Source organism: Candoia aspera, chromosome 2 (assembly GCF_035149785.1).
Source record: "Candoia aspera isolate rCanAsp1 chromosome 2, rCanAsp1.hap2, whole genome shotgun sequence".
NCBI lineage: Eukaryota > Metazoa > Chordata > Lepidosauria > Squamata > Boidae > Candoia > Candoia aspera.
In genome coordinates this window covers 2,015,596-2,027,295 of record NC_086154.1, presented here as the reverse complement: position 1 = coordinate 2,027,295, position 11,700 = coordinate 2,015,596, and the positions used below count along the sequence as shown (strand labels likewise).

The 11,700-nt window shown below is 45.6% G+C and overlaps 2 protein-coding genes across 4 annotated transcripts in view; one reads left to right on the top strand and one right to left on the bottom strand.

The window, feature by feature from the left end:
- The window catches only part of LOC134491916 (zinc finger protein 91-like), a 485,354-nt gene that overhangs the window by 98,507 nt on the left and 375,147 nt on the right, over positions 1-11,700 (top strand). The window lies entirely within an intron of this gene.
- Positions 1-11,700, bottom strand: part of LOC134492347 (zinc finger protein 91-like) — a 54,198-nt gene that overhangs the window by 33,392 nt on the left and 9,106 nt on the right. The window contains exons 4-6 of the mRNA XM_063296522.1: positions 3,588-3,702; positions 3,393-3,460; positions 2,511-2,640 (exon numbers count right to left, since the gene is read on the bottom strand). Of these exons, the coding sequence (XP_063152592.1) occupies positions 2,511-2,640; positions 3,393-3,460; positions 3,588-3,702 (313 nt within the window). The remainder of the gene's footprint in view (positions 1-2,510; positions 2,641-3,392; positions 3,461-3,587; positions 3,703-11,700) is intronic.

Here is an 11,700-nt window from a genome sequence, read left to right as displayed (position 1 = left end):
TATTTTCTGCCTTGGAGAAGGAGAAGACCAGATCTCTTCCTTCTCCCTCCCAGGAGATGACATCTGGTTGGAAATTTTTTAAGAAGAAATAGCTGATGGCAGCTATAAAAAGGGCCAAGACTTGATGTTACCAGAAAAGTACCAGCTGATATGATTACTGAACAATGATTACAAGTTGTTCACAGTGATTCTGGCTAGAAGGATGCAAATAGCTTTGCAATAATTTATTCATGAAGATAATATGGGTTTTTACCTAAGATACAGTAAGATTAGAAATGTATTGGAGATTTTGGAATACTTAGAAAACATAATGAAGAACAAGCTGTGCTGATCTTCTTCGACGCAGAGAAGGCCTTTGACAATTGAAATTGGAGTTTCTTGTTTAAAATTTTGGAAGATATGGACTTTGGAGAGAATTTTATTACATGGGTGAAATCAATCTCTGCTTTGCAAAAAGGACAAATAATTGTTAATTGAGAATTAAGAATACCTTGTGAGATACAAAAAGGAACTAGACAAGGATGCCCTTTGTCTCTGCTGCTGAGAGCATTTGCTGAGGATTTGGTGGTAATTTTACTGATGGAAAATACTGATGGAAAAATTAAAGGAATTTGGTATTTTAGCAGGTTTTAAGGTTAATATTCAAAGGACAAAGATGTTAACCAAAAATATGAAAATGGAAGATCAAATAGAATTGATGGGAAAAACTGGTTTTGAGATTGAGAAAAAATAAAATACTTGGGTATTACTGTGATCAATATGAACTGTAATTTCAAAAGAATTATGTTGATGCCTGGAATGAAATTAAGGATATTTAGGATGGGAGAAATGAGAATTATCATTGTTGGGGAGAATTTCTGTGATAAAAATGAATGCTTTGCCTAGAATGTTGTGGTTTTTTTTCAAACAATACCTCTTCTGACAACCGATGTACCATTTAAGCAATGGCAGAAAGATCTATCTAGGTTTGTGGATAAAAAGTCACAGGTTAAATACCAAATTCTCCAAGATGCAAAGGAAAGAGGCGGATTGGGCCTGCCCAGTTTGAGCCTGTACCTTGCAGCCTGCTCTTTGGTTTGGATGAAAGAGTGGGGGCTGCTGAGGAAGAATCTGAGAACTTTAGAACTAGAAGAGCATGACCTGAGGTCTGGATGGCGTGGATCTCCGTGGTACAATGACGTTAATGTAGATTTTAGAAACCATGATGTTAGAACTGCCATATTGAGAACATGGAACAGATAAAAACCCAGACTATGCCCCAAAACACCTTTATGCCTCTCAGCACAAGAAGCCTTTTATAGAAGAAAAGCCGCAGGCAAAGACCAATGGAAAACATCTCAAGAGCTATTAGAACACGAGGATGGGGAATACCAAATGAAGTCAAGAGAGCAAGTGATGGCAGAGGGATATTGTCGTCCATGGTTTTTCCATACTGACAGTTATCAGAAAGATCCAAGGTAGAGAAAAGGACGTATGGTATTGAACAACAGAAGACAGAATCTGAACTTGAATTATGGACAGAGGAGGGACGTGTAATTGCTAAATCGTATAAAGAATTAAAGCTTAAAGAATGTAGGATAAAATGGGCCAAGAATTTTGGTCATAGTATCCAGATGGAACAATGGGGAAATATGGGGTTAAAAGGACTAAACTTGCATTATGTAATAATCTAAAGAAGAACTTTTATAATTAGATGTACCTTGGTATATGACACCAGAAAAACGATCAAAAATGTATAAAGGCACTTCAAATTTATGTTGGAAATGTGAACAACATGAAAGGTCATTTTATCATGTTTGGTGGACTTGTAAAAAAGCTAGAAAATTTTGGATTCAAATATATACAGTCAGATAGAGAAGGTTAAAGATCAATATCCAACTGAAACTAGAATGCTTTCTGTTGGGGCAAATGGATAGGCAGCTAGAAAAGAGTCATGGAAGTTTGTTTCTGTCTGATAACCACAGTGAGACTATCATACGGACAAAGTTGGAAGGACCCTGAAATACCCACAGCAGAGGAATGGTTAGCGAAGATGACAGAATTCTCGGAGATGGCTAAATGGACTTGTTTGATTAGAGAAATGACAATATCTACATTTATTAGTGATTGGAAACCCCTGATGGACTTTTTGCTGAAAAACGAAAAAAATGAACGTGATCTATGGGTTTGAAGATTAGAAAGGATGAATTATGGAAAGAAGGAAACTATGACGTAACCTTAAAGAGAGAGGCTAAAATACAATTGCATTTATAACTGCTCTGAAGAAGATCAGAAGCCACTTCTTTATTTTTTTTCCTTTTTCCTTTACTTCTTTCTACTTTTTTCTTATTCACTTATTACTTTACTCAATCTTCTTTATTTCCTTTTCAAAGCTTGTATTTTTTTACTGTGATAAAATTTCTTTAATAAAATACTAATAATTATTATTATAATAATAAAGAAATAGCTGAGGGCATCTGACTACAAAATGTCTTCCCGAACTCTCTGAGTGGAGAGTAGCAAACCCTTACCCAGAGAGGCCACGTTCCTATAATTCTCCAGCATGACTTCCCAATGCAGGGCTTTTTGGTGAGGACCCAGGAGAGACCACTCCTCTTTGGAGAAACGCACAGCCACCTCCTCGAAGGACACAGGACCCTCCTGAACAAGGGGAAAAAGAACAGAACAGGCCCAGGAGCTTCTCCAAGATCTGTCCTACTGTTCACACATTCCCAGAGCAAAGATATGCACTAACTTAAATGGCGATGCTTGGTTGGATTCCAAGCCTTGGGTTAGAAAATGGACAGAGCCAAAAGCCTTTGAGTGAAGAAATATTTCAGGCAGGTTTTATCAACTTGATTGATTCTGAAAGACTTTCACTGACAGTAACCTGTTTCAATTGATCTATCTCCCTCTCCCTCTCTCATCAGTCCAAGCCATTGGCTGAAAGGGAGATAAGAAAGCAGAGAAAATTTCCTGGGTATAAAGTACAAACCAATTCCAAGTCAAAGAATTAAAAAAGAATGGTTCTTTGTTTAGCAGTTGCTACCACTGTGATAGCGTTATTCCTATCTCTTGAAGGACTTTTTAAAAAATTAGTTACTGTGAACTAATAGTAGGAAGAGGAGCTAGCAGTATGAGTGTTAAGTATTGGTCTTTAAAAAAAAGATTTCCTAATATGAATTTCAGGATAGAAATTACAAAGCATTGTATCCCAGCAACAGACTTCAGAGGAGGCTAAGCTGACGGAGAGCAAGTTGAATCTTCTATTCCCCATTCCATGTTGCTCAAGACCAAGAAGATCCCCAAGCCAAACAAAGGAAAAATGGAAGGAGAGAGTGCTGTGTACACCAGCTTGACTTCCTGAAGGAAAGGGAGAATAGAAACCTAATCAACAAATTTCCTCCTCTTACTTGAGTTGCAGGTTCAACCACTGCTTCAGCTCCACCGTAAGAAGGAGACAACTTCGTGCTACTCTTCCCTGTGAGGGAGACAGAATTTTAAAGTGCATAGTTAATAAATTAGGAGGAGGTATTCTATAGGAGAGAAAACACAGAGGAGATGAGACAGCTGGGATCTCTCTGGGGAATGGGAGGACCTTCGATTACCTCCTGAGGTGTCCTGACTTGGATCTTCCTGAGAGATCCTCCTGAAAAACTGCTCCGGAGGGGGATTGGATGGATTCCTCCTTCCCGCAGGATCTCTGATCTCCACAGCAAAGGGCTTGAATAGTAGGCAGGAGAAAAGAAGAAGAATTAATGGACATCACACATCGTCAAGTGGACCGAGGCTATCCCAAATCTATCCTCTGGAATGGAGAACAATGTCCTACAAGAATTAGAGAAACATCTCCACATATTATGAATGCCAGAGAACTCTGCTAGGGAGGGGTTAAGGATTCAAACACATTGTTTAGTCCTTTCAACCCCCTTCTGGGCTCCCAAGATGAGGGTCTCTCACCTGCAACCCGACCTGCTCCTTCTGCTCCTCCGCCTGGCTCAGCAGGAAGCCCTCGGCCAGGGCCACCGCCTGGCAGCTGGTCTCTGCTCCGCACTCCCGCACCCAGCGCTCCACCTGCAGGGGCAGCAGGGCCAGGAACTGCTCCAGAACAACCAGGTCCAGCATCTGCACTTTGGTGTGCTTTTCTGCTCTCAACCATTGACTGCAAAAGTAGTGGATTCTGCTGCAAACTCCTCGGAGATCCTCAGCCTCCTGGTATTCAACGCTCTGGAGGATCCAGGGCTGATTCTCCCAGATCTTCCCACTGCTCCCAGGCTGAAAAGTAGGAGGGATTTTTGAAGTTCCTTCACCTCCTAAAGGTTGTAGCCCCATTCTTTCTCTGTCCTGTAACACAACTTCAAATGTGGCCAAGGAATCTTGTGGAACTCGAAACGCCTTTCCATTCATAGGACTGTTTGTGGAGCCAAAGGAATGACCCCAGCAGGCCATTCAGCCCTCTTTGCCCATGAGATAATTTTGTCTGTATGCGAGGACATACAGATGGCTTCCATTTTGTGTATCTGAGATTGGAAAGAAAATAAATTCCAAGAATTAGAAGGTGGTGGATTAAACCATTAACACTTATCCCCATGGAAGGACATATTTTCCTGAGCTGGTATAGACTGCAGTGGCATTCAGGAGATAGGTCCTGTTTGTGTGTGTGTGTGGTACAAAATATGGGATTGACTTCCATCAGGGACTTGGAATACCCAATAGATGGATTTGGGAGCTTTTTCTAATTCATTTTTCTCACAAGGAAGGGCTTGCTTTTTAAAAACCTAGATCTACCTTCACCTACAAGCAGGGTTCACACAACACGCCAAACCCCAAAAAGGTTAACAAACCAGGAAGGTTCAGTTCCCATAAAATGAAATGCCAGTGAAAAGACCCTGGCTTAGGATGTTCCGTTTCCCTTTCTTCAGGGTCTGCCTTTTAAGAGCCAAGTCACGCTGTTGCACGCAGGGAGGGTCACACAACATGCCCAAGCCCAGACAGGTCAACCAGCCGCAGGGGCCGAGTTCACCTGAATCGCAGGGCCTAAAAGAACGTAGCCTGAGACGGTGCCCCGGTTCACTCGCCCTCCTAAGCCGCGCTGAACTGCCGAGGACCCGACCCTGTTTCAGCCTCGTCCAGCACGCGGCGGGAGCGCAGGCGCGGAGTCTCCGGCGTCGCCCTCCGTGCAAAGCCGTTCCTGCTTGCTGCTCGAGATCCGCGCTGCAAACTCTCCCTCTCCCCCCACCCTCGGGGGCTCTTCCCAGGAAATGGGGCGGGAGGGGCTCCCTGGATCCCCTCCTCCTTCCTGGAGATCCTGGATTTGTGCCTGGGAGCAAATTGGCTTATCTGGAGCTCTGCTTTCCCCTCTCCCTGTTAAGTGCATGGAAGGGGGCGGCAGGGGAACATGGGATCCGGGGTCTCCCGCTCCCAGGACTCAGAAGAGTGCACCTGGATGAGGATTTTGAATGTGTGTCTTCCTTCTCCAGCGGGAGAATTGTCTGCCTCCCCTTGCACGGGAAGAGGCCCCCCACTCACCCAGGGTCACGTCTGGATCTCTTCCCTGGAAGACTTTCCTGCAGTCTTTTTTCCTTCGGTGAAGCTCGAAGGGTTAAAGGGAGAAAGTGTAGCATCCTAGATAGGCAAGACTTAGTGGGGTCACGCCCTTCCCACCCTCCTCTGGAAAGCCGCCTCTGCCATTCGCCCTCCAGGGGCCCAGTGCTGAAGCACATGGGTTTCCCTTCCCTTTGCAGAGGAGCCCCCTGGTGGATTCTGTGTGCAATGCAGGTGCTCAGGCAAAGAGGGGAGAAAGGGTGCGTTTTCCAGGGGGGGCCAGGAGGAAGGAGGCTGTCGTGTCCCCCCTAATCAGGAATCCTCCTCAATCCAACTGCTTTGACAATTTTAGAATGTCTCCAACCTTCCACTTTTAAGAAAGTTTCTGGAGAAAGTCCCATCCCTGCATAGAGGGAGCAAAGGAACAGACAGGAAATGGAATTCAGCCTTGTTCTTACTCAAGAGACTCAAACTAACTAGAAAAGAGGTCAGGGGGAAACTCTGACGGGCTTTCAAGATTCTGTCATTATACCCCGCAACAATATTGCAGAGCTCCAGTAGGGTTTGTGGCGTCCGATTCCTGACCTGGCTGGCCTGAAAGGCCTGACGCTCTGCAACTGCAGAGAGCCTTAGAGAAAGCAGATGACTTGGCTCCTTGGCAATCAGTTTTCGGCCGGGATACAGCACAGAAATTGCGTTGGTTGCACTTAGGGAGGACTCATGGGTAGAGCAGGATTGGGGGAGTGCAACCCTCCTTGATCTCTCCGGGCTTTCAGTACCACAGACCCTGGCCTTCTTCTGCAACATCTCTGTGGGAATGGACCATTTTGCAGTGGTTCTCCTCCTTCCTGAGGTGGTGATGGTGGAAGAGAGACCTGCCCAGAGACTTCTGTTCTCTGCGTGCTCCAGGGATCTCTCCACTTACCGCTCCTTTTTAAGGTCTACATGGAGCTGCTGGGGGAGGTCATCTGCTGGCCTAGAGTCTGGTATCCTCCATCTGCTGATGATACCCAGTTATTTTCACATCCCCGGGCCAAACAGGTGGTGTGGTGGAAGTGCTGACCTAGAGGCTGTCAGAGTCTGGATGGGGAGGAACAGACTGAGTGAATCTCTGCAAGGTGGAGTAGTTTTAGGTTTGTAGACCTTAACGATTCCAGGGAGACTCCATCTTTGACTTTGGACAGAGATGTCCCAATGAATGGTCCACCATTTGGGGTTTCTGCTAGACTTGCTGGGCGGCCCTGGTCACGGTCTCTCATTGCCTAATCGTAACAACTCAGCTCTCAATACAAGACAGGCTGCAGGAAGAAGGAGGCGGAAATCCATCTGAAGCGACTCCTCTGCCTTTGGAGATGAAGAAACCTGGGAGAGTTATGAAACCACACAGCAGGACAAAAACCCATTTGGAAGGCAAGCAAAACTCCCAGCTGCAGAAAACCTTTGTTCTTTTAAAACATGGCTGGAAGTAGAGTAAGCCTCTCAACATAATTGCAACCTTCAACCTATTACATTTATTTGGTTATTGCTTAATTAAATTATTTCTTTTCCAAGGACTTGTTGGAGGTCACAGCAAATCAGCATGTCTCATTAGCAAGTGGATGAGTTCGCTCTAGTATGCAAATTCTCTATGTGCTTCTGGAGGAAGCTGTTCGTTGCGCCTCCCACATTTTTCACTTCCCCCTTGTTCACCATCCTGAAAGGGAGTATGCAGCCCACAGCTCCTTCCATCTCTGGCCCTAGAGTGGGGAGGTTCCCCCTTTCCCCATGCAGCATTCAGCAGCAATGCTCAGACTTAGAGGTGGCCAGACAGAGTAAATATAAAAAATACTCTTTATTAAATAACTATTTACAATAAAGTCCTTAGAATCAAGAAAGAACTGGGTTCAATCAAGACCAACTGGGCAGCAACAAGGAAACTTGCAAGATTGCAGGAGGAGATGGCAGCAGAGCAGGACTCTCTAATGGAGACTGGAAGGCTGGGAGAAGCTGGAGTGCGAGACACTACTGAAGCTGAAGTCAAATGATCTCGAACTGGAACACCACTCAAAATCGGCTGGCACTGGAACACTGGGAGGGGCTGGCTGGAGCCCCCTGGATACTTATGGGATCTAAGGACCGGACTGGACTAGACTCGATGACTCAGGCTGGACTGGATACTGGGGACTGAAGACTCATAGCAAGGCTGAGAACTTGGAGCAAGGCTGGACTCAGCTGGAAGCCCTGGACTAGGCTGAATACTCTGGACTAGAAACTCGGGGCAAGGCTGAGAACTCGGAGCAAGGCTGGACTAGGCTAGATACTCTGGACTAGGAACTTGGAGCAAGGCTGGACTCGGTTGGAAGCCCTGGACTAGGCTGGATACTCTTGACTAGGAACGTGGAGCAAGGCTGAGAACTCGGAGCAAGGCTGGACTAGGCTAGATACTCTGGACTAGGAACTTGGAGCAAGGCTGAGAACTCGGAGCAAGGCTGGACTCGGTTGGAAGCCCTGGACTAGGCTGGATACTCTTGACTAGGAACGTGGAGCAAGGCTGAGAACTCGGAGCAAGGCTGGACTAGGCTAGATACTCTGGACTAGGAACTTGGAGCAAGGCTGGACTCGGTTGGAAGCCCTGGACTAGGCTGGATACTCTTGACTAGGAACTTGGAGCAAGGCTGAGAACTCAGAGCAAGGCTGGACTGAAGATTCGGGAGAAGACTGCGGACTTGAGGCATGACTAGGCTAGACTTGAGACTGGACACGGTTGGAACCTTGAACTGGGACAGGAAGTGCACCTGGAATGCAAACAAGAAGACCGTGGAGGTCCAAGGCTGGATGCAAGACAGAGATTGCTGGTTTTGGTGAGGAGGAGATCCTCGGTGGCAGCAGAAGCAGTCCTCCTCAGTGGAGAACACTGGTGCTGATCCCTCTTCGGTAACAGACGCTGTCTCTGACGCTGGTAAGGGCTCTTCTGTGGAAGCTGCAGGCTTGTAGGTTTGGTTGTCTCCGGCAGCTTGCTCCTTGCGTGTCTGCCTTTTATGCCGATCCTTTGCGCGCCTATTCCCTTCTGCAGCCAATTGGGCTGCCTTCTCCTTCGCACCCTTTTCTGCCCATCGTTGGCACATGCTGATTGGAGGATTCAAATCCTACTCCGAATATTGGCCAATCAGCGCCTGTGACTCTTCCTGCACTGCTGACTCATCTCTAGGTTTCGCTTTCCGGGTTTCAGCCCGGCAAGTTTCTATTTCCTCCTCTGACTCAGAAAGAGTTTTGTTTTCTGAATCAGAGGCTGGCTGGGTTCTCACACACTACCTTTGTTTTCTGCTTCAGCTGCCTTCTTGTGTCCTGGGGTTATTAATAATAATGATTATTATTACTAATGAGCCTCTGCATCTTTTACTAAGCCCACTGAGCGTGTGTGTGCACCCGTGGACTTTCTGAAAGAAGCCGTGAGGATCTATGTCCTGATGCGGCTACTACGAAAGTGTCTTGTTGCCCTCCTGTTTTAGGGAGGCTGTTTGATGTCTGCCATTTCCCTTCCATTGTTTGAAGTGTGTGAGAGTCTTGTTTTCATGCCATACTGAAGAACCTCTGCCACCCTAAAAAGCTGCATGGGTGTAAGTGAGAAGGTCTCATCTCTGCTGGTCAGGGTTGTCTGGCTGATTTCCCAGCTGCATGGGAGGAACCAAAGAGTGTACATGCCCAGTGGGCTGTGCTTGTTGGGACTTGGGTGAAAAGGTGTGTCTTCTCCTTAACCTGGGATTCTCTCCTCCTCTTCCTCTTCTTCCCCTTTGTTAATTAATACATGAGACAGTGTTGCTGTCAAATGGATGGAAACTAATGCATGTCATGGAAAACACTTGTGTGGTGCTTAGGAAAGAGTGTTTGGGGGAAAGGTGTGAACATTGGTTCCAAGTGCAAAAAATGGGGGAACTCCTGTGCTCTGTTAAGATTGTGGCTCGTAAGTGGCCCGGTGCCTGCTGTCTTTCCTGAACAGCTTCAGCACTCAGAAAGAGAAGAGATTTGTTGGTGGTGTTAGAAAGTGAAATCTTCCCGTTCATTTCCAAATCTGGGAAAAAATTGAAACCTCTAATTGGCTGAGTCAGAAATAAGTTTATTAGTATACAGAGCAACTCAGAATAACCCTGTATATGGTGGCCACACAATACAGAGAGATCATTTCGTATTTATACATCTGATGACACATGAATACATTAATTTCATTTGCCAATCTGCTTCACTCTAATTATCATCCTAATATTTGATGTAGTAACTGCAGAGTGGGCTTAGTTTGAAATAAAATAGTTACTTACCACTAGAATAGAATGCATTATTCATTAGTGCTAGCCTACTTCTCTGAAGCTAACCTTGAATGTACAGTATTACTTCAATGGAACAGCACATTCCTTTTTTCAAATGCTTATCTAGTCTCTAACATGAGAGAAAGGCTTACCCTGAAAAGTTTCTAACGCTTCTTGTTTCTAAAAGCTAAACATTCTTACAATGGCATCTGGCTTTGTGCTCGTTTCCTTGCCCTCACTCCAAGCTGAGGCTCTTCGCCCATCCGACGTCTCCACCTCAGCCCTTTCCTGTTCTTTCCCCCATCTGCCTCAGTCTCTGCAGGATGGGCTCTCCCCAGGCCTGCCTCTTGCCTGCAGGTTACATGGCTGGAGGGCAGGACCAGAGGGGGAGAAGATGAATGCCAGAGGGGGAAGACAAGGCCTCCACGTGCAACCGATGTGAGCTGATCCCCCTCCCGCCTTCAGGAGATTTGCACTACTTTTACCAACAGTGCTTTATAACTTCCTGAGACTTGCTCCTTGCTTTGCAAGCCTGATACTCATCGCAATCCAATCTTTTGAGTTTGCACCAAGATTTCACTGGGTACCTGTACCTGTGCAGAGCACAAACCTTGTGAGACTGAGATTCATTGATTTGATACTGGAGCTCCTTCTTCACTGCCTGGGCACTCAGGGGAAATGGATTTGAAATTACAAGGGTTAAGAAGGATAACTGGGGTGGGAAGAAAGGACCGGATGTTGAGGAAACCTGTACCCTAACAAAAATAACTTGAAGAATGCCTTTCTTTTGCCTCATTACTTTATAAAATGGGAGCCACCATTGCAAGCAAACAAAGGAAATATTCAAACAGGTGTAGAGGGAAAGAGCCCCTCTAACTTATTGCCTGTCTAAGAAAGAGGGGTTTGAAGAGATTACTCTGCATTTCGAGGTGAGATGCAAGGAAATAAAAAAAATAGCTACAAAGAATTTAAATGGAGAGGAAAAAGTGGTTAAGAAGCAATTTAAAAAGAATGGAGTTGACTTCTCTGTCTTTTCAGATCATTTCTTTATTCTCCAGCAGCATATGAACACATCATGCAACGTGCTGGGCATGGGGAATCCAAGGCTAGAGTTAAAATCACTGGAAGAAACATTAACAATCTCAGATATGCAGATGATACCACTTTGATGGCTGAAAGCGAAGAGGAACTGAGGAGCCTCATGATGAAGGTGAAAGAAGGAAGTGCAAAAGCTGGCTTGCAGCTAAACCTGAAAAAAAACAAGATTATGGCAACCAGCTTGATTGATAACTGGCAAATAGAGGGAGAAAACGTAGAAGCAGTGAAATACTTTGTATTCCTAGGTGCAAAGATTACTGCAGATGCTGACTGCAGTCAGGAAATCAGAAGACGCTTAATCCTTGGGAGAAGAGCAATGACCAATCTCGATGAAATTGTCAAGAGCAGAGACATCACACTGACAACAAAGGTCCGCATAGTTAAAGCAATGGTGTTCCCCGTAGTAACATATGGCTGCGAGAGCTGGACCATAAGGAAGGCTGAGCGAAGGAAGATCGATGCTTTTGAAATGTGGTGTTGGAGGAAAATTCTGAGAGTGCCTTGGACTGCAAGAAGATCAAACCAGTCCTTCCTCCAGGAAATAAAGCCAGACTGCTCACTTGAGGGAACGATATTAAAGGCAAAACTGAAATATTTTGGCCACATAATGAGAAGACAGGACACCCTGGAGAAGATGGTGATGCTGGGGAGAGTGGAAGGTAAAAGGAAGAGGGGCCGACCAAGGGCAAGGTGGATGGATGATATTCTAGAGGTGACGGACTCATCCCTGGGGGAGCTGGGAGTGTTGACGACTGACAGGAAACTCTGGCGTGGGCTGGTCCATGAACTCACGAAGAGC